The 27,613-nt window shown below is 42.9% G+C and overlaps 1 protein-coding gene across 2 annotated transcripts; it reads left to right on the top strand.

Annotated features, from left to right (window-relative positions):
• The first annotated feature begins 7,299 nt into the window (after positions 1–7,299).
• Positions 7,300–27,402, top strand: LOC138802116 (gamma-crystallin 2-like). Of its 2 annotated transcripts, none has more exons than XM_069985267.1 (5): positions 7,300–7,357; positions 24,225–24,300; positions 24,966–25,050; positions 25,891–26,133; positions 27,096–27,402. In XM_069985267.1, the coding sequence occupies exons 3-5, from the start codon at positions 25,042–25,044 to the stop codon at positions 27,369–27,371; spliced, it is 528 nt and encodes a 175-aa protein (XP_069841368.1). In that variant the 5' UTR covers positions 7,300–7,357; positions 24,225–24,300; positions 24,966–25,041; the 3' UTR covers positions 27,372–27,402. The 2 variants fall into 2 exon arrangements, with proteins under 2 accessions (XP_069841368.1, XP_069841367.1); XM_069985266.1 differs by lacking the exon at positions 7,300–7,357 and adding an exon at positions 17,244–17,258.
• The last annotated feature ends 211 nt before the right edge of the window (positions 27,403–27,613 follow it).

The raw sequence follows: 27,613 nt of genomic DNA, 5'->3' as shown, positions 1-27,613 counted from the left end.
TCGTTGGGCGCATGTCCTTTCTTGATATTTCTCCAAAATTGCTGCACCTCAAGGTACTTTGTTCATTATATTTTCATAGCGTGGATGCGTAGCTACCCTGTGTTTCATTATGTTCCATACGTTGCTTCAAATTATATGTAAAACATGATGTGCTATGTATCACGGTTATACTTTATGCCACTATAACTGATTTTTTGGTCATTGATTTGATATGTTGTAATTTTTTCTCATGGCTTCTTAATAAAATCAGAGTAAACATAGTGATAATTGCAGTTTACTCCCAAATTACCCCTAACCCCCCCCCCCCCCCCAGATTACCCGTAACCACCGCACGTTGCCCGTAACCACCCCAGATTGTCCGTAGTCACGTCAGGTTGCACATAACCCCCCCAGATTACCCGTAACCACAGCACGTTGCCTGTAACCTTAGCACGTTGCCAGTGACCCCCTCCAGATTTTCCTGGCCAATTTTGAATACTTTCCTCTTATACCTGTGGGGCCAAAATGCTCATCCTACCCCAAGATGAATTCTTTGAGGGATGTACTTTTCCAAAAGGGGTTGACTTTTGGGGGGGGTTCTATTCTGTAGACACTACAGGGGCTCTGCAAACGCACCTGGTGCTCAGAAACTTCTTCAGAAAAATCTGCACGGAAAATGCTAATTGGCGCTCCTTTCCTTCTGAGCCCTCCTGTGTGCCCATACAGTGGTTTATACCCACATATGGGGTACCGTTCTACTCAGGAGAACCTGCATTACAGGTGAATTTTCTCTCCTGTTCCTCGTGAAATTGAGAAATTTCAAACTAAAGGAACATATTGTTGGAAAAATTCGAGTTTTTCATTTTTACTGTCTACTTTTGAATACTTTCCTCTAATACTTGTGGGGTCAAAATGCTCACCACACACCAAAATGAATTCTTTGAGGGGTGCACTTTCCAAAATGGAGTGACTTATGGCAAGATTTTACTCCGCTGGTACTACAGGGGCTCTGCAAACACACCTGGCACTCAGAAACTTCTTCAGCAAAATCTGCATTGAAGAAGCTAATTGGCGCTCCTTTCCTTCTGAGCCCTGCTGCATGCCCATGCAGTGGTCTATGCCCACATATGAGGTACCTTTTTACTCAGGAGAACCTGCGTTACAAATTTTGGGGTACTTTTTTTCTCTTGTTCCTCGTGAAATTGAGAAATTACAAACTAAACGAACACATTATTGGAAAAAATTTGAGTTTTTCATTTTTACTGTCTAATTTTGAATACTTTCCTCTAACACCTGTGGGGTCAAAATGCTCATCCTACCCCAAGATGAATTCTTTGAGGGGTGTACTTTCCAAAATGGGGTGACTTATGGGGTTTTTTCTCTCTGCTGACACTACAGGGGCTCTGCAAATGCACCTGGCGCTCGGAAACTTCTTCAGCAAAATCTGCATTGAAAAAGCTAATTGGCGCTCCCTTCCTTCTGAGCCCTGCTGTGTGCCCATACAGTGGTTTATGCCCACATATGGGGTACCGTTGTACTCAAGAGAACCTGCGTTACAAATTTTGGGGTGCTTTTTCTCTCATGTTCCTTTTGAAAATGAGAAACTTTAATCTAAACGTATATATTATTGGAAAATTTTAATTTTTCATTTTTTTACAGCCTAAGCTGGGTTCACACTACGTATATTTGAGGCTGTATATTTGAGGCTGTATAGCAACCAAAACCAGGAGTATATTGAAAACACAGAAAGGATCTGTTCACATAATGTTGTAATTGAGTGGATGGCCGCCATTTAATGGCAAATATTTTCTGTTATTTTAAAACAACGGCTGTTATATTGAAATAATGACCGTTATTTACTGTTATATGACGGACATCCACTCAGTTTCAACATTGTGTGAGCAGATCCTTTCTGTGTTTTCAATCCACTCCTGGTTTTGGTTGCAATGAGGACCTGACAAGAGGACCAAATACTGCCTGAAATGTACGTAGTGTAAACCCAGCCTAATGGTGAATACTTTCCTCCAGCCCCTGTAGGGTTTAAATGCTCATTAATTCTTTAAGGTGTCTAGTTTCCAAAATGGGGTCACTTATGGGGGTTTCCAGTATACAAACCTTCTAAATCAACTTAAAAAAAGAACTGGTCCCTAAAAAAATCAGTTTTGGAAACTTTCACGAAAATGTGGTAATTTGCTGATAAATTTCTAAGCCCCGTAACACCCTAAAGAAGTAAAATATGTTTTTGAAATGAAGCCAGAATAGAGAGGACATATTGGTAATGTGACTTAGTAACTAATTTATGTGATACGACTTTCTTTTTTTAGAAGCAGAGAATTTCAAAGTTCATAAAATGCTATTTTTTTCAATTTTTCATGATATTTTGATGTTTTTCACAAAAAATACACAAACTAGTGACCAAATTTTGCCACTAATATAAAGTGCCATATGTGACGAAAAAACAATCTCAAAATCGCTAGCATACGTTAAAGCATCACTGAGCTATAAGAGCATAAAGTGAGACAGGTCAGATTTTGAAAAATGAGCCTGGTGCAAATAGGTGCAAATAGGCTTGGTCTTGAAGGGGTTAAAACCCCATGATGAAAACTGATCATGGTGTTATTAATACAGACATCTTAGTTAAGCAATATAAATATATATATATATATATATATATATATATATATATATATATATATATATACATCATGCCTTATTGGTTGGTCTACCTGACTGTGGTTTGTTTTTACAGAGCCCCTGATTTTCCATTTGTTAATCACAGTTTGAGCACTGCTGGCTGGCATTATCTATTCCTTGGATATCAGAACAAAGTGAAGGTTTTGGAATGGCCATCTCAGTCTCCACTTTGGGGAGATCTCAAGCACAAAGATCATGCAAGACAGCCCAGGATTTGCCAAAAAGAATGGGCAGCTTTACAATCTGAGAAAATAAAGAACCTCATCCATAACTATCACAAAAAGACTTTGAGCTGTCATTGATGTTAGAGGGAGCAGTACACAGTATTAAGAACTTGAGTATGTAAACTTTTGATCAGGGTCATTTGGATGTTTTTGATTTTCATTAAGAGAAAACTTAGTAGTTTGACAACTGTAAATGAAGTATAAAGACAACATAACCATGAGTCAAACTCTGGTTAATATCATGTCTGTTTATTGTCACTGTATTCCCCAGAATAATAGTTCAGTGAGTGTGTCATTCTCCACAAATAATGAATTAGTATATAACAACCGCACTCTGACTCCAAAGTTCTTGCTTATTTAGCCATCCTTTTTTTTTTTTTTTTTTTTTTTGTATTGTTAAAACCTCAATTATGCACATCCTACCCCATACAATCTCCATTTGCTAAATATACCTGGTCTAGTTCGTTACCATCCATTATAAAACATAACCAAATAGCATTATGGTCCGGAGGGGAATTCCCCAGGGGGCTCAATCCATCCCTTTACCGGGTACTATCTAAAATCTAAAATCTTCCCCTTACCATCAGTATATCCCAGTTTATTAACACCACCACTATATCTTACCACTATTCTAACCGCAGAATCCAGACACTGCCGGGAGAGCACAACAAACTAACTTAATTGAAAAATTATAAAGTCAACACTTAGCCAGCAGACTCGGTTGTCCCTTAGCAGAGCTCCGCTCCCCTTGCATACATTTCAAAAAGCCTGTAGAATGTTGGAAGGTGGTATACAGATGGCGGCCAGAGCCGCCATCTGTATACCACCTACCAACATGCTACAGGCTTTTTTCTGATCTCTTTGGGAACATATCCTTTGTGTCACAATCTCTAGTATACCTGGTTGAAAAAGGTCATTCGACCGAAACGTCCTGTTTGTGTATACCAGGGGCGGGGAACCTTTTCCATGTCGAGGGCCGGTCGGGCATTTATAAAATCATTCGAGGGCCGCATACCGTGCGCAGCAGGGTAGCGTGGGTTTGCAGCACCGGGGGCAAGGCCAAGTATTGTTCCCCTAATGCCCCTGCTATTGTAGTTAACCCTCTGTGATGCCCCTTGTACCTGATGTGAATCCTTAGTGATACCCTGTAGCCTGAGTTAACCCCCCAGTCATGTCCCTGGTAGCCTAATTACCCCCCCCCCCCCTCACACCCAATGATGCCTCTGGTAGGCCTAGTTAATCCCCCCAGTCATGTCCCTGCTAGCCTAGTTAATCCCCCCAGTTATGTCCCTGCTAGCCTAGTTAATACCCCCAGTCATGTCCCTGGTAGCCTAGTTAAGCCCCTCTGTGATGTCCGTGGTAGCCTAGTTTAGCCCCTCAGTCATGTCCCTGGTAGCCTAGATAACCCCCCAGTCATGTCCCTGGTAGCCTAGTCAGCCCCCCGTCATGTCCCTGGTAGCCTAGTTAACCCCCCAGTCATGTCCCTGGTAGCATAGTTAACCCCCCAATCATGTCCCTGGTAGCCTAGTTAACCCCCCAGTCATGTCCCTGGTAGCCTAGTTAAGCCCCTCAGTCATGTCCCTGGTGGCCTTCTTAACCCCCTCAATCATGTCCCTGGTGGCCTAGTTAACCCCTCAGTCATGTCCCTGGTGGCCTAGTTAACCCCCCAGTCATGTCCCTGGTGGCCTAGTTAACCCCCCAGTCATGTCCCTGGTGGCCTTCTTAACCCCCTCAGTCATGTCCCTGGTGGCCTAGTTAACCCCCCAGTCATGTCCCTGGTGGCCTTCTTAACCCCCTCAGTCATGTCCCTGGTGGCCTTCTTAACCCCCTCAGACATGACCCTGGTGGCCTAGTTAACCCCCCAGTCATGTCCCTGGTGGCCTTCTTAACCCCCTCAGTCATGTCCCTGGTGGCCTTCTTAACCCCCTCAGTCATGTCCCTGGTGGCCTAGTTAACCCCCCAGTCAGGTCCCTGGTGGCCTTCTTAACCTCCCAGTCAGGTCCCTGGTGGCCTTCTTAACCTCCCAGTCAGGTCCCTGGTGGCCTTCTTAACCTCCCAGTCAGGTCCCTGGTGGCCTTCTTAACCCCCCAGTCAGGTCCCTGGTGGCCTTCTTAACCCCCCCATCCCCCCCAGTCATGTCCCTGGTGGCCTAGTTAATTCCCAGTGCCTGCCCCAAATAAAAAAAAAATAAACATCCCACTCACCTTTCCTCCGCTCCCACGCTATCCAGGTCCTCTTCTCCCTCCTCTCTTCTGTGCCGGTCTTCTCCTGCAGGCGGCGCGCGGTGAAATGACGTCATCGCGCGCGGCCCGCAGGAGTCACAAGACGTGCGCCGCTCTGTTGGGGAAGGAGCCGGCACAGACACAGGAAGATGCTGTGTATGCCGGCTCCTGCCTCACCACCGCGGCGCACATGACAGGAGAGCCGCAAATCGCAGAAGACGTGTGCCGCTCTGGAGGAGAAGGAGCCGGCATACACAGCGTCCTCCTGTGTCTGGTAACTGTCACAGACACAGGAGGAAGCTGTGAATGCCGGCTCCTTCTCCTCCAAGCAGCGCATGTCACAGGGGTGCCGCGGGCCGCATCCGGAGGTGTCAGGGGCCGGATGCGGCCCGCGGGCCGGAGGTTCCCCACCCCTGGTGTATACTAACTAATATGAATGCATCATATCTGTCATAAAAAGCTGTACATAAATAAAAAAGATGGCTAAATAAGCAAGAACTTTGGAGTCAGAGTGCGGTTGTTATATACTAATTCATGGTTATTTGGATCAACCAGCATCAATAATAAACGGTGTGCATGGACATTATCTATTACAATTCTCCACAAATAAGTCTGGATCCATGATGCTACAGTCATCCCTGAGGAAGATACGTCTATGCCGTCTGTCTCCATCCCGCAGTAAGGGACCCTGCATGGAAGACCTGGATCGTTAGGACTGGCTGTTCAGGAATTTTTTGTAGTTTATTCCCTTTCCCTGGCAGATGGCTGCCATTCGCTAGAGACTTTGATTATGGACTGCTGCTTCTTGATCTTTTAGTTTAGTTTTGGTTCATGTGTTAGCTAGTTAGTTAGTTAGTTAGTTAGTTAGGGATTCCCTGTAGATTAGGCCCTTGACGTAGGTGGTGAGCTTACAATAGTTGTGTGCGCATAACTCAATTTTTTTTTCAATAGACGAATTCTGTGGACACAAATATCAACCAAGACCTCATCACCTCTGGGTAAATCAGTAGTGTTGTGTGAGCTTCAGTAAAGTGTCTGGGTCCAGACTTGTGGCCAAACACAAAGCTGTTAAACTCCCACCATCAGTAAGAAATGGATGTTCAAGAAAGGTAGAGGATGGTACGAGATCTACTGCAGCTGGCTTTTACCGAGGTTAACCTCGTGCCCTTATACCGGAGGGAAAAAGAATATATAGATAAAGCAAGAGTATGTGGTGAGGTCCTCAGGTGTTTGCCAGTATTGTATTGTATAGTGTAGTATTAGCCTATTGGTTGGCAATGTTATTTTTGGGCTAAAGCAGTGTAATAGAGAGAATGGATAATAACGTAACAATCATATAGTTAATATTGAAATCATTTAGTGGTTTGAGGTCAATAGTACGAGATATACACACAATAGACAAAGTTATAAACAGGATAAAAAACTAAGTAAAAAATATTACACACTGGTTTATAACAATCTTAGGATAAAAATGAGAAAATATGGATATCAATTTCAAAGAAATAAAGATATCTAAAAACAATAATCAAAAGGCATGAGAAAGATTGGGCAAAGAAGGTTATTTATGTTGTTCAATGAGTCTCAGTTTATAAAGTCGTGTTGCGACTAGTTCATTCATCCAAATGTTCCCTCCTATTCTCAGTAACAATCCTTAATTGATGACAATAGTTGTTTAATTCATAGAGTGCCAGTTATTAGATGTTTGTAAATGTTATTAAGGTGATGATTAATATTGCAATTATGCCGTAATTCATCAGATGTCCGCTTGTGCCGGCATGGATACTTTCACACTCTTATTTAAGTGTTCAGTTAAGTTTGTGCCATGTTGATTTAGTGCAGTCAATAAAAGTTTCACAGACAGTTGTCAATAATATTTAGTTAATTGACTGTATTAGTGCTCCTTGTTGTTTGTTATAATGTGTGCTGGGTTGTGTACCGTGGCTTATGCTTAAGTGATTAAATTGTAATAATGCATAAGGAGTCTTTTTCAGTGTTTAACAGACGCTGGCTGCATTGGGTTAGAGTTTCTCTAATATTAGCAAGCCGCGTTGTAGCTACGGCAACATGCGTTATAAAGACTGCTGGTTAGCAAGTGTGGCAATAATAGCAGCAATGCGGTGTCACTGACACCTCTCACCCGTCCTGTGGTGGTTTGATCCCGAACAGTGGAAGGTGGAAGGAGGATCGTCGTCAGCGGCGGTGGTCCCCGTTCCGGCTGTGGAGCGCTGAAAGCGTTAGGTAGTGCTTGATAAGTAGATGTACTGGCTTGCGCCTGCGCTGGAAGGACTGTTGCCCGGGGGACCTTGTGTGTTCTTGGCGCCAAGATTCAAATGGGAGTTGTTTTCTTGGTAGAGGGATTTTGTGGATCAAATGGATGAATGTAAGAAATGGATACATATATAAGCTGGGTTCACACTACGTATATTTGAGGCTGTATGTTTGAGGCTGTATAGCAACCAAAACAAGGAGTGGATTGAAAACACAGAAAGGCTATGTTCACATAATGTTGTAATTGAGTGGATGGCCGTCATTTAATGGCAAATATTTGATGTTATTTTAAAACAACGGCTGTTATATTGAAATAATGGAAGTTATTTACCGTTATATGGCGGCCATCCACTCAATTACAACATTGTGTGAACAGATCTTTTCTGGGTTTTCAATCCACTCCTGGTTTTGGTTGCTATGAGGACCTGACATGAGGACCAAATACAGCCTGAAATATACATAGTGTGAACCCAGCCATAGAAAGTCTTTGTTATAGGGGTATGCGGTAGCTGGACACGTTTCAAAGCTTTCATTACCTCTTTCTTCAGCAGCAAAAAAATGGATATCTGTGACAAGGCTGTCCGTTTTTTATAGGATTTTGTAAAACCACTTAATTGATGCGTGGGTTGTCCCAAAAAACTGGATTCTGTCTCTTTCGGGATTTGTGCGGGACAAACCTACATAAAGGTGAACTACAGGTATGTATATATACTGTAGCAATAAATTAATGAAAAGTCCGCAATGGATAATACATATAGAACACTATAGATAAAGTAAATATGAATATCTATGCAAAATAGTAATAAATAAAAAAATAAGTATAAGATGAAAAAAAAAAAAGTGCCTAGAGAATGAGTTAAAAACAGAGAGAATGCATGTAAATTCTATATTGGATATGTTGATTACTTCTTGTCTTCTATACACATATATGTATATATACACACACACACACATATATATATATATATATATATATATCATTATCTCATATCTGTTCAGTTAATGAATGAAAAGGGGTGTGGCAAGGATGGGTGTATCTGTGGTGTGACGTCTTGAGTCTTTGGTTATGTCTTATCTTGAATGGGGATAGGCCATGGGGGGATAGATCTCGGGACACGTCGTGGCGCTGATAGACAACCAGGCACATAACGGGCCGCGAGAAAGGATCCACCCAGGCAAGTAGCTAAATGAAACCGAAAACTTCTAATTCATCGTTCAGCCCTGCGATGGTCTCAAAATCGTAGATTAGTCTGGCTTCTGCCCTAGACATGGCTGATATAAAGTCACCCCCTCTCCAGCTTGCTTTCACTGTATGTAGTGCTGTATATATGATTCCTTCTGTTTTCATATTGTGGAACTTCTTAAAATGTAAGGATAGGGGATGGTTTTCATTTCCCTTTCTTATGTTGTATAAATGTTCACTGATTCTAGTTTTCAGTTCCCTCTTTGTGCGTCCTACATATTGTTTCTTGCAAGGGCACTGCAAAATATAAATAACACCCTTAGTATGGCATGTTAGTAGTTCTTGGATTGTCCATTTGAAATCATTACTGGTTGACTGGACTTCCATTGTTTTTTTGGGGAACTGTGTGCATTTACAACAGGAGCAGGTTCCACAACAAAAAAAAACCTTGGTTGTTAGCCAGGTGGATTTTTCTTGTTTGCGGGAAGGGTTTCTAATTGTAGGGGCTACTTTGATAGCCAGATTCGGGGCTCTTGTGAAGACGATGGGGGGTTTTGGTGGTAGGAGAGGAGCCAGGACTTTATCTTGACAGAGTAGGGGGCCAATGTTTAGCAAAAATCTTTTCTATTTGTTTATGTTGAGTGTTAAATGGTATTATGATTTTGGATGTTTCTGATGTGGTGTGTTGGTTTGTGGTAGTTTGGTCAGAGTCTTGGAAAAATGTGTTCTGTCTAGTTGCTGGACTACTTGGAGGGATTTTTGTATGATTGGTTCAGGGTATTGTTTGGCTCTAAATTGGTTGGAAAGATCCTCGGCTTCCTTGAGAAACTGGTCGTTGTAAGTGCAATTTCTTTTAAGTCTGCTGAATTGACTGGTTGGTATATTAGTAAGCCATCTAGGAAGATGGCAACTGGAGAAGAGTATGTAGCTGTTTTTGGAAGTGGGTTTTGTGTAGGTATGGCAAATCAATTTATTGTCTCTTATGGTGAAGTTGAGATCTAGAAATTCTACTTGTTCTTTGCTCATGTGGGGGGTGAATTTGAGATTACGGTCATTGGTGTTGAGTTGGAGGAGAAATTGTTCTAACTGATCTTGAGTGCCTTTTCAAATGAGAATGATGTCGTCTATATATCTTTTCCAAAAAAGAAGGTTATTTCCTAAGTGTGGTATGATGACTTGTTCTTCCCAATGAGCCATGAATAGATTTGCATAGCTTGGTGCAAATCGAGTGCCCATAGCTGTGCCTGTTATTTGTTGGTAGTATGAATTATGAAAATGGAAGTAATTATGTGACAGAATGAACGAGATAGCTTCAGTTATGAATGTGATTTGATCTGATGGGATGTTGGTTTTGTCTAGGTGGTATTTGGTAGCTTCTACTCCTTGATGGTGATCTATGATGGTGTATAATGATTGTACATCTAATGTAGCTAGGAGATAGTCTGGTTACCAGTTAAAAATTCTAATTCCTTGATAACTTGAGTGGTATCTTTGAGATAAGTGGGAGTGGACTGAACTATGGGTTGAAGGATTCTGTCTATATATTGTGAAAGATTGGCTGTTAGGGATCCAATACCGGAAATGATGGGACGGCCTGGTGGGTCTAGTGGGTTCTTGTGTATTTTTGGGATGGTGTAAAATACTGGAAGTCTACGTTGATTAGCCATAATGAACTCGTATTCTTTTGTATTTAGGATGTCGGCTTCTAAGGCTGGTTCGCATAAGGCTTTCAATTCTTTTTCATATTTTTCCCCTGGATCAGATGTGAGTTTGGAATATGTGGAGGTATCTTGTAGTTGTCTGCTGCATTCTAAGATGTATTTAGAGGTGTCTTGAACTACGATGCCTCCACCTTTGTCTGCTGGACAAATGGTTATTTCTTAGTTGTCTTGTAATTGTTTTATGGCATTTTTTTCTTTGTTGGTTAGGTTATGAGGTTTTTTGTTGATTTGTAGTTTCCTTAGATCTATTTCTACCGATTTTTTAAATGATGTGATGTCTGGGCCTGCTTCATGGCGTGGGTAAAATTTTGATTTGGGGGCGCAGTTGGTGTGATGATATTGGTCTTTAGATGTTTGTGTTCTTTCTAGTGTTTTTTTTAGAAAGTATTTAGACAAACATAGCTTGCGGACGTATTTTTCCAGTCCTATATAGGTATCGAATCTATTAAGAGAATTGCTTGGGGTGAATTTGAGACCTTTCTCAAGGAGAGATTTCTGAGGTGTGGTGAGTTCGGTAGAGCTGAGGTTAATGATTGAGGTTCCTAGTAAATTTTCCCCTGTTTGGGTTTTGGTTGAAGGTTTTCGGGATCTTCGTCTCCTGATTCTCTTATGTGCGGTCTTTTTCTGGGCGTGTTGAGTGTTGGGTTGGTTCGACTGTAGGCTGTATGCTGGTGACTGGTCATGAGGGGATCGGGTGTTGGGGATCTGTGGGCAGTCTGGTATGTGGATCTGGTTGGTGGATTGTGGAATGGTGTGTGGGGGTGAGTGGAGTAATGCCTGTGATTGGTTGAATGGTTGGTATTGTGGTAGTATGGTCGTTGTGTTGTGTAGTTCTTGTTGTGTTGATGGTGTTTCGGATGTGGATTGGTGTAATTGTTGTGGCGTGTCTCTAAAAAAAATGATGGGTAGTGTTTCTTGGGGGTGTTTGATTTTGTAATGGAGTGTATCTGTTTTTGGTGGTTATATTGGGTGGTGGTTCTTGGTTAGATGTGTTGTGTTGTCTGGGTTCCTTCTGGATGCTTTGTTGGATGGCTTTGAATGGAGTTTGTAGGTCTGCATCACCCCAATTAGAGCAAACAGGCACTCTAGTTGCTTGGTAGGATGTATTTCATCCAAACTTTGGCAAGCCCAGCCAAGATTTTTTTGTTTCTGGTGAGTTCTTTCTTCTTCTTCTTCTTCTTCTTCTTCTTCTTCTTCTTCTTCTTCTTCTTCTTCTTCTTCTTCTTCTTCTTCTTCAATAGTTCAAGAACCTGTTGTGTGAAATAAAAAAAAATAAAAAAACATGCGGCCTATTCTCTCTTTGTCTGCTGCCTGTCTTCTGCCTGTCTTCACATCATCTGTATTCACAGAACATGTATGGAACATGAGAATAGTTCCTTAGTGTGAAGCAAATCCTTAGTGCATTTCTGAACTTCTTCTACATGCATGGCTGTACATGCATGGCTGTACCAGCTGAGTGCCGTCCAATTGCTCTTTTCAGTTTTAGGCCTGGTGGTGCGAAATAAAACTGAGGTTTCAGTATTATTTTACAATATAGCATCAATAGTATGCAATAAAGCATCAGCAAAAAATATGTTTCAAAAAGAACTTGATTTAAACAATAGATAATTTTCCCATGACATATTCCCTTTAATAAGCATTCCCTTTAGTAAACATATTCTGGTGTATTCTGGTGCATATTTTGGCATGTGGAGCAGTGTGCACCCAGCTTTAGGCTATGTTCACACTACGTAAAACTACGGCCATAGTTCTCACCACAGAACTACGGCCGTAGTTTTGAGGGGTGGAACATAGCCTTATTTTCAATGGGATCTTGGCCGGAGCGTACACACATCATACACGATCCGGCCAGGATCCCATATGGGGCCGGAAAAAACTGACATGTCAGTTTTCTGCGGACGGAATTCAGTGAATTCCGGCCGCAGAAAGCCCTGTCAGTTCACACAGTGAAGCAAGCTGCTCCAGCCGCTTGCTTCACTGTGGGCTATGGGAAGCCCTGATGCGGGCGCGAGCTGATGCGCCCGCATCAGTGCTCAGCGGCCGGGTACTTAAGTATCCGGCCAGGGTCACGGGACGGCCGGGTGTTCACGTAATGTGAACATAGCTTTAAAGGAGAAGTCCGGCAAAAAAATGTTATTAAAGTATTGTATTGCCCCCCAAAAGTTATGCAAATCACCAATATACACTTATTACATTAAATACTTATAAAGTGTTTCTTTCCCTGCACTTACTACTGCATCAAGGCTTCACTTCCTGGCTAACATGGTGATGTCACATTTCGACCCTCAGAGCTGTGCGGGCTGTGGCTGCTGGAGAGAATGATGGCAGGGGGACACTGAGGGACACAGGGCACTGGAGGGACACTGAGCACCCCTCTGCCATCATCCTTTCCAGCAGCCACAGCCCGCACAGCTCTAGGAGTCAGGTCGTGACATCACCATTTTATCCAGGAAGTGAATCCTTGATTCAGTAGTAAGTGCAGGGAAAAAAGCACTTTATATGTATTTCCCATCATAAGTGTATATTGGTGATTTGTATAACTTGTGGCAATACAATACTTTAATAAAAAATTTCGCCAGACTTCTCCTTTAATGTATTTATTGATGTTCGGTGTCTGACTGGGGTACCTTGGGCCCACCAGGGAATTTAATACTAGGGGCCAACACTACTTACACCAGATATAACTAGCACCAACCCTTTTACATTACTATAGCTATATACCTTATATAGCTATTATACCTTTTACATTACTATATACTTTGCACAGCGCTGTGTATGTGACCAGCAATTCCAGCTCACTGCTAGTAGCTTGTTACTCACTCTATGCAAACAACATAGGGTGCCACATAAGTATCTTGAAAGGAGAAGTCCCATGAAACTAACAAATCTCAGGTAGGTAGGGGGGTGCAGGAACATAAAAAAAAATATATAGTTACCAATATAGTAACGAAAGTATACTTACCCGTCCCCGTGCCCTCGTAGCGCTTCCTTAAAGGGGTTGGCCACTTTATAGTAAAATAGGTCAGTACAAAGTATTAGTAAGTGTACTCACTGTATATACTGACAGCAGCTCCCTGTGTACCTCATAGACCTAAAATCAGACTCCCCTCCTCCAGGCTGGGCTGCCCTGCTCTGTTTTGTTTCGGTACATTAAATGGCTGACATGGAGGAGCATGTGACCATGCCCTGTCCCCTGTGTCCTCCATAGACACATACAGGCTGTGGTGGACACAGGGAGGCGGGGCCTGGTCACATGCTTCTCCATGTAAGGAATCTTATGGACCAAAACACCACAGGGCAGGACAGCACAGCATAGAGGAGGTGAGTCTGATTTTAGCTCTATGAGGTACACAGGGAGCTGCTGTCAGTATATACAGTGAGTACAGATACTAATACTGTACACTGAACAATTTTACTATAAAGTGGCCAACCCCTTTAACTCCTTAAAGACCAAGCCAATTTTAGATTTCGTTTTTTCCTCCTAATGTTTAAAAAACATAGCTTTTGAATTTTGTCACCTACATTTTTTCACCTATTTTTTACATAAAATATGCTGTGAAACCAGAAAAAATTATTTGCGTGGTGAAATTGAAAATAAAATGCATTTTTTTTTATCGGTAGCTTTCTATACTTTCTATCGGTAGCTTGCTTGCATATATGCAGCTTTTTGATGGCTTTTTACTACAATTTTTCTGGATTTGATGTGACCAATAATGCACAATTTTGCACTTACGCCGTTTACCGTGCATGATCAGGAATGTGATAATTTAATAGTTTGGGGAAAAACACAGGTGGCGATGCCAAATATGTTTATTTATTTATTTTTATTTTATTTATATTTTTATTCATAAAATGGGAAACGGGGGGGGGGGGATTTAACCTTTTGTTAGGGGAGGGTTTTTTTTATTTAAAAAAAAAAGCAACTTTTTTTTCTTTTTGCACATACAGTATATTAATTTGAAGTCCCCCTGGGATAGATCAGTGCAGTGTACATATACAGCACTGATCCATGAAATCAATGCTGTATTGCTTTGGGCTGCTGCTATGGATTGCCAAGCTGGAATCAGCATTATTGTGATGCTGAGGCCTGGCCGGTTTAGATGAATGGATCGACCCTCTGCGATCTTATTGTGGGGGGTGATCTGTCCACTAGACTCCAGGGATGAGGCTTTTGAAGGCATTTGAATGCAGCTGTCAGTTTTGACAGCTGCATTTACTGTCTTAATTAGCAGGGTGTTGTGATCAGCCAGGATCGTGGTGGATCAGAAGTGGGTCATGGTGCGGCCTCCTCTGAACCAGCCCCAGCGGCGTCATGAAATACTAGATAAGTCACGGGACACTAAGGGGTTAACAATATCTGACATACGCCGGCCACCTGCAGTTCCTTCAGCAGTAAAGTCTATAATGACTTCTGCCAGCTGTGAGAGAGACCTGAGAGAAGCGCTACGGTATGGCAGGAGGAGTTACAAACTCGGCACGCCTCTTAGTGAACCCTGAATCTGCACCCAGCGTACGAAATCTACACCTGCTTCAAGCAGGTGTAGATTTTGGTCATGATTTACGCCTACAAGAAGGGGTAAATCATGATAAATAAGCCTGCTTAAATACACATCATACACAGATATATAAAAATGCACACCTACACGCATACATAGTAAAAACACAATGTATGTACATACACACTTCATATACTGCATAGATAATACACACGTGCACCATACACACATACTCACATACATACTTTATGTTCACAGATTTACCTCTTGTACTGGAAATCACCAGATACAGCTCACATACTGTCAGATCAGCTGCTCCAAGGCCACACTGTGTAGGCTGCAGCCCCTCTCCCTCTGCCTGTGCCCCAGCTGCCAGCAGCAGCACATAGAGCAGATGGAGGCAGCCTGAAAGGTCCCAGGGCGGAGGGGCTGCGCTGATTCTGCACACTACATGCTGCCTGTCACCCACAGTCACTCCCTGCCTCTATATAATGGGATAAGACCCCAGGTTACTATATGGAGGCAGTGACAGTGAATAAGTGAGTGACAGACGTGTGCAGCAGTCCTAAGGGATTATGTCATTATGGAGCTGCTAATCAGGGAGGCCTACCAAGAGGTAGGACCCACCTAGGGATTGCCCTGCTCCTTTGTGAGCCAGTCCAAGCCTGGTGCAGAGGGTATAATAGAAATACACTATAGTCATATTGGAAGTTGTAGCTTTGTAGGTATATATAGAACTTGTATTTTGCTCTTGTCCACTGGTTGGGCCATGTTGGGAGCTTTATGCAGAGAGTATAATAGAAATAGATTATGGTCATGTTGGGGGTTGTGGTATTCTATGTATGCAGCATAATGATATATTATGGTCACATTGAGAGTAGTGTTTTATGTTTTTACAGAATTCGCACTGTATGACACCAGCCATTCTGTAACCCGGCAATGTCACAGAACAGTTGGTGTCAGTGAAGTTCATGCATTACCAGCCGGATGAACTTAATTTTTGTTGAATTGGGATGCAGGTGCATTCTGGTGTGCCCGCTTCCCAATTCACCATAGCACACAATGGAAAGTGCGGCCGCTATTCAATGAGTAGCAGCCGGAAAAAAGTGACATGATATGCTTGGAATACCAGCTGGAGTGTATACTATGTGTATACACTCTGGCTGGGATTCCCTCTGACTTCAATGCAATGTATTTTTTCTATTAATCACGGCCATTGTTGCAAATTGCAACAACGGCCGTGATTAATACAAAAGATACTTTGTGTAAACATAGCCTAAGGCTGGGTTCACAATTAGTAAGACACTGGCCCTTCTGTGACCTGGCCATGTCACAGAATGTCACAGGGTTGTGTATATACAGTATGATGTATATTTATGGTGGCGTCCATGTGTCTTTAATATGCTACCTTTTGACAAGCTTTGCAGATATAGGTATAAGCCTTGCGATGCATGTTTTTTCTTCAAGATTTGAGTGCCCCTTTAATCCAGGGATACGCACACACATCCTCCATCCTACTTGCGCTTATTGTGCAAGTGATAGATCAGTGTAGCAGGCAGATGTACAGCTTTATGACTCTGCAATATGTGACGGATCCCCAACTCCCAAGCATAAGAAGTTCAACCAAAAAAACACAAAATAAAGAAACAACACATTGTAATCAGGTGTCAAAGGGTCCCAATTTTATTTAAAATTATATGACACTGAAAATGGCAGACCCCTGACTCATGAAGAGTCACCCTCCAGCACTCAGGCGAGGAAAAAACCCCTGTGGGGGAAACCTCGAGGGGGCTATGGCTGGAGGGTTGCCCCTCCCCTGGGGTTAGAGGGTAATACCATACTATAAATATAATAAACGGATCTGAGAGAGATCTGGCTAAAATATCTGTCACCTTGTTGATGGCTAGGCGGATGTATCTCTTCTACCTCACAGATCCAGGTCCACTTCTCAAGAAGGTGGAGAATTGATGAAGAGGTAGTCTAAAGCAGACCACCCCTTTTTCCCTGCTAGAACCTCCAAATTATATCACGGGTAGGGGGCAGTAAAGTTTTCAAGCTCAAGGTCCTCTGACGCATCCAAGATGGCACTGATCAGGGTGTGGTACATTGCTTTATGGAACCTTCATTATGACATAAGCGCTTGTCATCACAGTGCACGGTTGCTATGGCTACTGAAGATAAACACATCTGAAGCATTAACCCATTAATGACTGGCAATGCACTTTACTGCAGAGGTCACTAAACACTCCTGTGACCAAGCAAACAGCTTATGGTTAGGCCGCACTAAGAACACTAAATAATATGGTTTATGTGGCCCATAGCAACCAATCACAACTCAGCTTTCCTTTCTCAAATTACTCTGGCAAAATAAAAGCTGAACTGTGATTGGTTGCCATGTGCAGTCTGACTTGCCTATAGCAACCAATCAAAGCTCGGCTTTAATTTTATAAGAGCTTGTTAAGATATAAAAGGTGAGCTGTGATTAGTTGCTATGGGCAAATCAGACCGTGTTTTGTCTCTGCCAGATTGATAAAGCTGCTCCATTGCTTTAACTCTTAGACGACCCAGGGCGTATAGTTACGCCATGGAAGTCTGTCCCCAGACGACCTAGGGCGTAACTGTACGCCCTGGGTGTTTCTCCGGCTATGAAGCGTGCTCCGGAGCGCGCATCATAGCAGGTGGGGGCCAGCTGCAATCAGCAGCCGGGACCTCACCGGTAATGACACGCTGCAGCGATCGCGCTGTCACTTACCGATCGGGACCCCCGCAGTGTGACTGCGGGGGTCCCGATCGGTAAAACGGACCGCCGGAGGTCTCTCACCTTCCTCCATGGAAGTCTGTCCCCAGACGACCTAGGGCGTAACTGTACGCCCTGGGTGTTTCTCCGGCTATGAAGCGTGCTCCGGAGCGCGCATCATAGCAGGTGGGGGCCAGCTGCAATCAGCAGCCGGGACCTCACCGGTAATGACACGCTGCAGCGATCGCGCTGTCACTTACCGATCGGGACCCCCGCAGTGTGACTGCGGGGGTCCCGATCGGTAAAACGGACCGCCGGAGGTCTCTCACCTTCCTCCGTGCGGTCCGATCGGCGATCTGCTGCACTAAGCCTGCACAGGCAGGCTCAATGAGAAAGCTCGCCGATAACACTGATCATGCCTATGCCTATGGCATAGCAATGATCAGTGTAAAAATCTAAGTAGTGTATGTACAAGTCCCCCAAAGGGACTTCAAATGTGTAAAAAAAAAAAAAGGTTAAAAACACTAACACACTCCCCCAAAACCCCTCCCCCAATAAAAGTTGAAATCACCCCCCTTTCCCATTATATAAATAAAACATATAAAAATAAATAAACAAATAAACATATAATATACCGTAGCGTGCGTAATTGTCCGATCTATTAAAGTATAACAAGCGTCATTGCGAACGGAGAATGGCTTACACGAAAAGAGGGAAAAAAGTGCGCGGATTACCGATTTTATGTTACATTATATTTTAAAAAAAATTAATAAAAAGTGATCAAAACGTCTGATCTTCACAAATATGGTATTAATAAAAACTAGAGATCATGGTGGAAAAAATGAAACCCCATACAGCCCCGTAGGTGAAAAAATAAAACCATTATAAGCGTCACAATAGGCCCATTTTATTTATAATTATTTGCCCAAAAAAAAGGATTTCATAAACAAAAATATATATAACATTAGAGAATCTGTGTAACCTGCATATGGTTGTGTTCGGACTGACCTATAGAATAATTGTATCATGTCGCTGTTACCATATAGTGCATTACGTAGACACAGAAACCCCCCAAACGTTACCATATTACATTCTTTTTTACGATTTCACCTATTTATATCTTCATAAATAATATATTTGGAATTCCATCATACATGTTATGGTAAAATGAAAGACGCCATTACACAGTACAACTATTCCTGTAACAAATAAGCACTTACATGGCTTGTAGAGAGAAAACTGAAAGTGCTAGAGCTCTTAGAAGGGGAGGAGGGAAAAACGAAAACGCTAAGATCAAAATTTGCACGGTCCACTGGGTCATTTTGGGCCTGGTCCTCAAAGGGTTAAAGCTAATGATGATGATGATGACAGAAAACACATGACATTAAGCTTCCCCATAATGCATTGCAGTCAGCCCTTCCTCCATACCTCCCAACTTTTTCCCTACAATTCCCAGCATTTCCTGTCACTCAGTTTAGAATCCACTGGTATACAGTTCTGTATGGCGGATTTGTTAACATGAAGGAGACTGCTGACAATCTGATGTAATTGTATGTGGAAAGGGCGGCAAAAGACTATTATACATACAGCTGTTGAAATGAATAGAGAAGGAGGGGATCCCTACCTGGAAATCCTTCAGGGTAAAGACAAGCAGTATGGGTGGCATGTAACACCACATTTCCCAGGCTTTTATAGGAAATCAGTCATCACCCAGTTAGTTGATCACTGGAAAACTGAATTGACTGTACGAAAGGGATTGTCAAGTTGTTTAAAAGTAAAATAGTCCACAGCATTAAAGGGGTCCTCCACAAAAAAGAGTTGATTAAAAAAACTGGTGCCAGAAATTTGTAATTTACTTCTTTTAAATCTCCAGTCTTCCACTACTTATCAGCTGCTGTATGTCCTGCAGAAAGAGGTGTATTCTTTCCAGTCTGACACGGTGATCTCTTCTGCCACCTATGTCCATGTCAGAAACTGTCCAAAGTAAGTTCCTGACATGGATAGAGGTGGCAGCATAGAGCAATGTGTCAGACTGGAAAGAATACACCATTTTCTGCAGGACATACAGCAGCTGATTAGTACTGGAAGGTTTGATGGTTTTTAGGAGAAGTAAATTACAAATCTATATAACTTTCTGACACCAGTTGATCTGAAAGAAAATTTTTAAAGCTTTTTGTGCCCTAACCTATGGATTTTAGGGGGAGCACCGGTCCAGCCAGTGTCAGAATGAGGTACCTTAGGCCCACCTGGGAATATGATTTTTGTCCCACCCTACTTACACCAGATATAACAAGCACCAAACCTTTCACATTACTATAGCAACTTTGCACAGCGCTGTATATGTGACCAGCGATGCTAGCTTACTGCTAGTAACTTGTCAGTCACAAACAGCTGTCTATGCAAACAGCATAATGTGCCACTTAGGTTCCTTGAAAGGAGAAGTCCCATGAAACTAACAATTCTCAGGTAGGTAGGGGGGTGCAGGAACATAAAAAAAAATATATAGTTACCAATCCTTGTGCACCCGAAGCTTTTCCTTAAAGGGAACTTGTCACCCCCCGTGCCGGGGTGACAGGCTCCTGACCCCCCGCTAGAGCCCCCTATACTTACCTGATCCTCCCAGGTCCTGCTTCTTGATACGGTCCGGTGACGGAAACTTCAGCGCCCGAAGCCCGGCGTGCGCGCTCCTGAGAAGAGTCTGACGCTCATAGGGAATGAATGGAGCGTCGGACTCACCATTCATTCTATATGGGCATCGGACTCTGAAATCTCCGTCACCGGACCGGATCAAGAAGCGGGACCCGGCGCGATCAGGTAAGTATAGGGGGCTCTAGTGGGGGGGTCGGGAGCCTGTCACCCCAGCACGGGGGGTGACAGGTCCTCTTTAATGATATCCAATAGCCACTGGCCTCCTGCAGTTCCTCCAGCTGCAACATCACATACTCGGATGATGGATGGCCCGCTCAGCCAATCACTGACTGAGGCTGGACACCGCTGTAGTCAGTTACTGGCTGAGTAGGCAATCCATGAGCCGAGTATGTGACATTAAGCTGGGGCCATGACATACGTAGCATCTGGTTGAAAATGGCTTCGAGCGGCAGTGGAAGAGAGAGAGCGGTGCAGGGGCACAGGGATTGGTGACTAGTTTCTTTATTATCTTCCCGCACTCCCCTGCCTGCCTGTAATTTGTTACGAGACTTCTGTCAGCTGTAATGTGTGTTCCAAACTGCTGTTTGGTCAAGAAGACACATGGTAAATATATTTGTCTGTGCTTCTGTAGCATAGAGTATGTTTTTATTCTCTGGTAGAATGTGTCAGACAGGGAGGCCCGCCTCCTGCCAGGGGCCCACCAAGGGGTAGGGCCCACCGGGGATTCCCCTGCTCCCCTGTGCGCCAGTCCAAGCCTGGGTGCCTCTGCATCTAACTAGCTCCCCCCTCCCTCCCTTCTTGCTACAGTAGGACAGATAAACACTACTACTCCTCCCAACATCTGCTAATAGTATGAGCAGATGATGGGAGGAGTAGTACCAGGGAGATCCCCAGCACCAAGCCCCCACCACCGACCCCATACCCGCCACACAGCTACTGCCGCCTGTAACTTCGCAGATCTGGCCCCTAGCCACCCACACACCCACCGCACAACTGCCGGTAACCTTACAGATCTGGCCCCCAGTCACGCCACAAACCGGCCGCAAAGTCGCCACTGGTAACCTCACAGCCTCCCTATCACCAACCCCCCAGCCTCCCCCACCACCACACAACTCACTTCCCTGCCATCCTGGACTGCCAGATCACTGCCGCCCGTGCGTCCTGCCAATTCGGTCCCGGATGTCACCCCAGCTTTCCTCACGGTTGACCGAGTTGGCAGGACGCAGGGGCGGCAGTAATCTGTCAGTCCGGGATGGCAGGGAAGTGAGTTGTGCGGTGGTGGGAGAGGCTGGGGGGTTGGTGATGCGGGGCTGTGAGGTTACCGGCGGCTGTGTGGCAGGTGTGTGGGGTGGCTGGGGGCCAGATCTGTAAAGTCACCGGCTGCAGGTGTGGGGTCGCCAAATTATCCCATAAACATAGTCTACCAATGAAGTGTAGTTTACATACTGAGGGGATTACCACAGGGGATGCCTACATGTGGTATACTACCTACTGGTGTGGGGACCTACCTGCAAATAGAGGCCCAAATACTATTCAGATACACAGAGGGGGCCCTAAATACTATATGGAGTGGGATCAATAACTATATGAAGGCACAGGGAGTGCTTGTAATATGAATGCAAAGAGGAGCCAAAATACTATATATGTGTATACTACTACTATAAGTTGCACTCACTAAATACTATATGGGGCAAAGGGAGGCCTAATTACTATATGTGGGCAAAGAAGATTCAAACTAGTATATGAGACAGAAGAGCCAAGCTACTATATGGAAGCATAGAGGGGCTTAACTACTATATGAATGCACAGAGAGGGGCTTAACAACTTTATGGATGCATGAAAAAGACTTAACTAATATTGGAGGCACAGAGGGGCTTCACTACTATCTTTGGGGCCTATCACATGCCTATCTTTAGGCACGGGAGGGCGTACTATGTGAAGGGGACCTGCGTTCTACATGAGGGACCAAATTGGGCCTAAATACAAGTTGGGCCCAAATCTAGTACAAAGTTGGCACTGTTACGTTGTGGAGCAATACATATTACGATTATGTACAATACAGAGGTGAGGATGGTGCTGGAATAAGAGCCAAAAATCTTTGGCAAGTTCGGCAGAGATGAGGCACTGTCAGGAGAAGTCTTCATGATGGCCAGGCCAGATGGAGAAGAAAAGAAAATGTGAGCTACTCTGATCAGTCAAGATTAGAGATGATCGAACAGGGCCGAGCTTCAGGTTTGTACGAACCCAAACTATCGGCATTTGACTCCCGCTGCCTTCCCATTCTGTGGAGATGGTGGAGACAGCCTGAGTACCGCCTTGAAAACAGGGATACAGCCTAGGTAATAGGTTGTATCCTTGTTTTCCAGGCAATACTCAGGCTGTCTCCACCTTCCCCACGGAACGGTAAGGCAACGGAAGACAAATGCCAATGGTTTGGGTTTGTACAAACCTGAACCTTGGCCCTGTTCGATCATCTCTAGTCAAGATGACCCCTGTGGGTCACTGGATATAAATGTATTGTAATGGTGTGCAAAGTCTGTGTAGCATTGATATCTGTCTCTATATGGTGCAGTATATGGGGGAAATACTGGCCTTTCTATAGTGGATTTCATTTAGGAATATTATGGTGTATAGTATTAGTCACTATGTGGTTGCAATGGTGGTGATCAAGGTGTAACAATAATATTTGTTTCTTATTTGGTACTATTGGTGTTGTCTTAGTATAGTAGATTTTAGTAATGGTACTGTATGGTGAGATTACTTACTATTTGACAGTCATGGTGTGGTAATAATATTTGGTTCTTATATACAGGTATTAAAGGACAACTCCTGCGCTGATTAAAAAAAAAAAAAACTGAAGCTCCAGTTGGTGTCTTCATTTTTTTTCACTTCCTGGTTTGGGCTTTCCCATGATGCGCTTTGTCTCCTGTGATCCTGTGATGTCTAATTGACTCTGTAGAACTGTTAGATGGCTTACAGCTTGCTCAGCCAATCAGAGCTGAGCAACCTGAGTCATCTGACAAAGGGAGGCTGGACTAACAGGGCCTCCCTCTTGATGATGCCACAGAAAAGCCTGGGGTCAACAGTCATTAGTTAAGAATGAGTTTACTTCACTTCCTGGTGGGGGATTGAGGGGGGGGGAAAGATAGGGAAGATGGGCAGATAGGTGATTGCATATTACAAAGTATATTACAAAGTTATATAATATTATTAGAGATGGTCCGAACCTGCTTTGGTTCGGGTTCGTACGAACCCAAACTCTCGGAAATTATTCCTGCTTTCTGCCCGCTCCGTGGAGAGGGTGGATACAGCGGGAGGCCTGCCTGGAAAACAGGGATACAGTCATAGCCATAGGCTGTATCCCAGTTTTCCAGGCGGTCCTCCCGCTGTATCCACCCGCTGCATGGAGCGGGCAGACAGCGGGAATCTGATGCCGAGCGTTCGGTTTCATACGAACCCGAACCTCGGCATGTTCGGACCATTCCTAAATATTATATACAGTATATTATATGAACTATATAAATGTGTTTCATTTACTGGGAAAAAGCTTTTCACCGGAGTTGTCCTTTAATGGTAATATTGGTCTTGGTTTACTGGATTTGTTCAGTAACAGTGTGACAGTATGGTAATATGTATAGTGATATTATGGTAACGTTATATATGTTTCTTATGTTTTTATAACGTCTCCTAATAGTGTTGTTCTGGGGTTGATTCCATACACCAAGCCTCCACAGAACTATGTATACAGCTGCAGACCCTCAGTGCATTCTGGGAGTGCTCTAGTCAACACTACATTTCCCAGGATTAACTGACAGTCTACACCCCTCAAGATATGGTGGGATTTGAAGTACAAATGAATGGACAATCCTCTGTTGCTGCAGAAGGATTTATTGATGGACCTTGATGGTTGTTCTCTCAAAAACTACAACTCCCAACATACCCTTGGAGCTTCACAAACGTAGGGCATTCTAAGAGTTGCGGTAAAAGCTTTAGGGAGTTGTGGACATAGATCAATCCAGAATACAATATGTCAGCATGCTTATTCTGACAGGTTCGTCAACTGTGAGCCCCTAGGATCAGTTCCACAGGTGGCCCCATCTACCCCTGTTCGACACTGTGCTTATAAGGTAACAAAAGAAACATGTCATAAAACTACCAATATGCAAACATTCAACCATTCAATATTATTTCCTCATACTCATACAGGTCCATATCTTGATTAGGATAATTCCATTTATTCTGAATAATCTGTAGATAGAGCAATTTATGCAAGATCAGAGACAATGTTTTCACTCCATAACATGGGCTCTACTCTTGAAGAAATTGCGTGTTGTGTCTGCTGACTGGTATGAATTTATGAATAGTTGGTCTAATATTCCCAGTTGAACATTTGCATACTGAAAGTGGGAAGCTTGGTGGAGCTCCTGAGTGGACTTGTGTAAGCAGCAAAGGTGCATATCGTTGTTGGATGAATAGTGATCAGTCTGCCAATTCAATAGATCTAGGTAAAATTATACTGAGAATAAGGCCTTTATGAGTTTCCCTGAGTTTGAAGCTCCTAAAGCTACTGTATGCTTTTAAAGTAAGTACTAGTGCCTTCTCTGTCTATGCTGACAGATACATTACACAGGGGTTTCATTTGTCACAGCAATAAATAAAATCCTCATGCTAACAAAAAGCCACTGCAGTGATAAAATACAAAGAATTTTCAATCACAATCAAAATAAAACAGATAAACAAAAGACATTGGATTAATTGGGGCAAATCAAAAAATGCTGTTTTTTTTCTACAGATGCAGCAGTAGAATGATATATAAGGCATGCTGAATCTTTCAGGGCTGTTGAGGTATTCTATCCAGAACAGACACAATGGGAAAGGTAAGACAACAATGTTTGTTATTTAGGCTTCCTGTTCTTCTGTGTCTCTATACCTGTTAGGAAATATGGACTTCAAAAGTCATAGCAGAGGATTTTAACAATTTTGGCTTTGACAGGTCCAAGCATTTCATGGTCAGCCATTCACAAGAACTGAATGCATTTAAAGGGGTTATCCAGCGCTACAAAAACATGGCCACTTTTCCCCCTACTGTTGTCTCCAGTTCAGGTGTGGTTTGAAATTAAGCTCCATTTACTTCAATGGAACTGAGTTTCAAAACCCCACTCAAACTGAAGACAACAGTAGGGGGAAAGTGGACATGTTTTTGTAGCGCTGGATAACCCCTTTAATGCTACATTGAGGCTACAGAGGAGGAAATGATTGGCTGGACCAAGCATTCCCCAGTATCTAGCATAAAAGCTGCTTGTTGTCATGAGTTAAAAAAAAAAAACTTCACCAACAATAATCAGCTTATTTTAAAGTCTTTATGAGACCTCCAGTATATAAAGATTGCAGCACTTTGTTTTTCATCAACCTAAATGTCACAAAAAACATGTGGTAAACAAACAGTAAAAAAGATAAGATAGAGGGGTACTATTCAGGGTAAAATCAACACACTTGACATGGGGTTGGTATAAATCTCTTGACACTCCCACTTCAACGTTAATATCATGTCAGAAAATTAAAAAAAAAATTAAAGAAAGGCAAAGGAGTAGTTAGTTACACATGAACTCCGTAGATAAAAAAAAATCTTGCCATACTAAACACTACTAAAGAACAATAATTACATCATGATGTAAGTATAATTTTAAAATAATTACGCTGGATACCTTTCTTTGCAGATCATCTTTTTTGAAGACAAGAACTTCCAGGGCCGCTCCTATGAGTGCAGCTCTGACTGTTCTGATCTCCACCCCTTCTTCAACCGCTGCAACTCCATCCGTGTGGAGAATGGAAACTGGATGCTGTATGAACGCCCCAACTTCACTGGACATCAGTATTTCCTGAGAAAGGGAGAATATCCTGACTTTCAGCAATGGCTGGGCTTCAACGACTCTATTAGGTCCTGTAGACTTATCTCTTCAGTAAGTTGCCTTAAGTATTGTATGATTTTTATTATTCTTTATTTATTTTTTATATTTATAGGCTTCTTTATATAGTTATAGGTTTTTAAGCATCTGACCTGTCAACCCTGCCAATGTTGAATGTACTGAGATTAAAGGGATTGGATTCTTTTTAGATATGTGCTTAGAGGGGGAGTAAAAAAAAAACAAGACTTACTTGCTCCTTGCTCTTGCTTCAGTTTCAGTATTATGTAGCCCTTATCACCGATGTGCAGCGCACAATTCTGTGCATTCAATCAGTGGCAGCAGTGGTGTCCTACCTTAGTCTTACCTTATGGTCCTTTTAGACGGAGCGATAATTCGCCCGATCGCTCGATTAACGATTTTGAATGATTAATGTTTTTTTTATAACGATCAGCGTTTAGATGGAACGATACATCGTACGGAATAATCGTTTTGCGATCGTTTTGCGATCGCTTAAGCCTATCTCACACATAGGTGAAATCGTTGAAAGACTGTTTACACTGAACGATCTGCGATTTTTTTGCAAACGATCAACGACGATTTGAGAACATGTTGAAAGATCAAAATGAACTATTTCTCACTCGTCGCTTGATCGTTCGCTGTGTTTACACGAAACGATTATCGCTCATTATCGTGCAAATTCGAACAATAAGCGTTCCGTCTAAAAGGACCATAAGTCACTAATTGGTTGAGCTCTGATGTCACTGGGACCGGACCGGACTGGGACCGGACACCAATGGCAGAACAGGGATGGGAAAGGTGTGGGCTCAGCATGCTGTTCAGTCCGAGAAAGAGGACAACCTTAGAAGTGTCTCTTCATCTCTATCTCAGGAATATAGAAGCACATGACATGTAGAAAGACATTTTATAAATATATGCACCAACCCTTACCCTAGTTAATCTTAACACAATCCGATGTTCTCTGTTACCAAATGCTTTTTTTCTCTCTAATCTTATAGCACAGAGGCACCCACAAGATCCGGATCTATGAAAGAGAAGACTTCCGAGGTGAAATGCTGGAGCTTACTGAAGATTGCCCAGTTCTATTTGAACAGTTCAACCGTCACGACATTCACTCTTGCAATGTCCTTGAGGGATCTTGGATTTTCTATGAGCTGCCCAACTACAAAGGAAGGCAGTATTTCCTCAAGTCTGGAGAGTATCGAAGGTTCACTGAATGGGGAGCACTTAACAGCAAAGTAGGGTCTCTGAGACGTATCCTGGACAGTTATTAAATTGTCTGGAAAATAAGAACGACATATAATAAAAAATACAACATATAATTGGTATCCTCATTATTTATAACTGATGCATTGTTTTACATTATTAGGGCATGTTTACATGGTGATTAGCATAGGAGCAGCACTAATTTTCATTTAGAAAATCATTAAGTGGCAACTTTTAAAACCTCATTCACATTTACTTCAATTGGAGATAATGAACTGCCCAGAAAAAAGCGGCATCCTACCTCTTTAGT

The sequence above is a fragment of the Dendropsophus ebraccatus genome, chromosome 9 (genome assembly GCF_027789765.1).
Source record: "Dendropsophus ebraccatus isolate aDenEbr1 chromosome 9, aDenEbr1.pat, whole genome shotgun sequence".
Lineage (NCBI taxonomy): Eukaryota > Metazoa > Chordata > Amphibia > Anura > Hylidae > Dendropsophus > Dendropsophus ebraccatus.
This window is presented reverse-complemented; position numbering and strand designations above follow the sequence as displayed.

What these genes read in the sequence shown, in the direction of transcription:
- LOC138802116 (XM_069985267.1), top strand. An exon ending in CCTGTAGACTTATCTCTTCA is followed by an intron (nt 26,134 to 27,095) that starts GTAAGTTGCCTT and finishes CTAATCTTATAG; the next exon opens with CACAGAGGCACCCACAAGAT.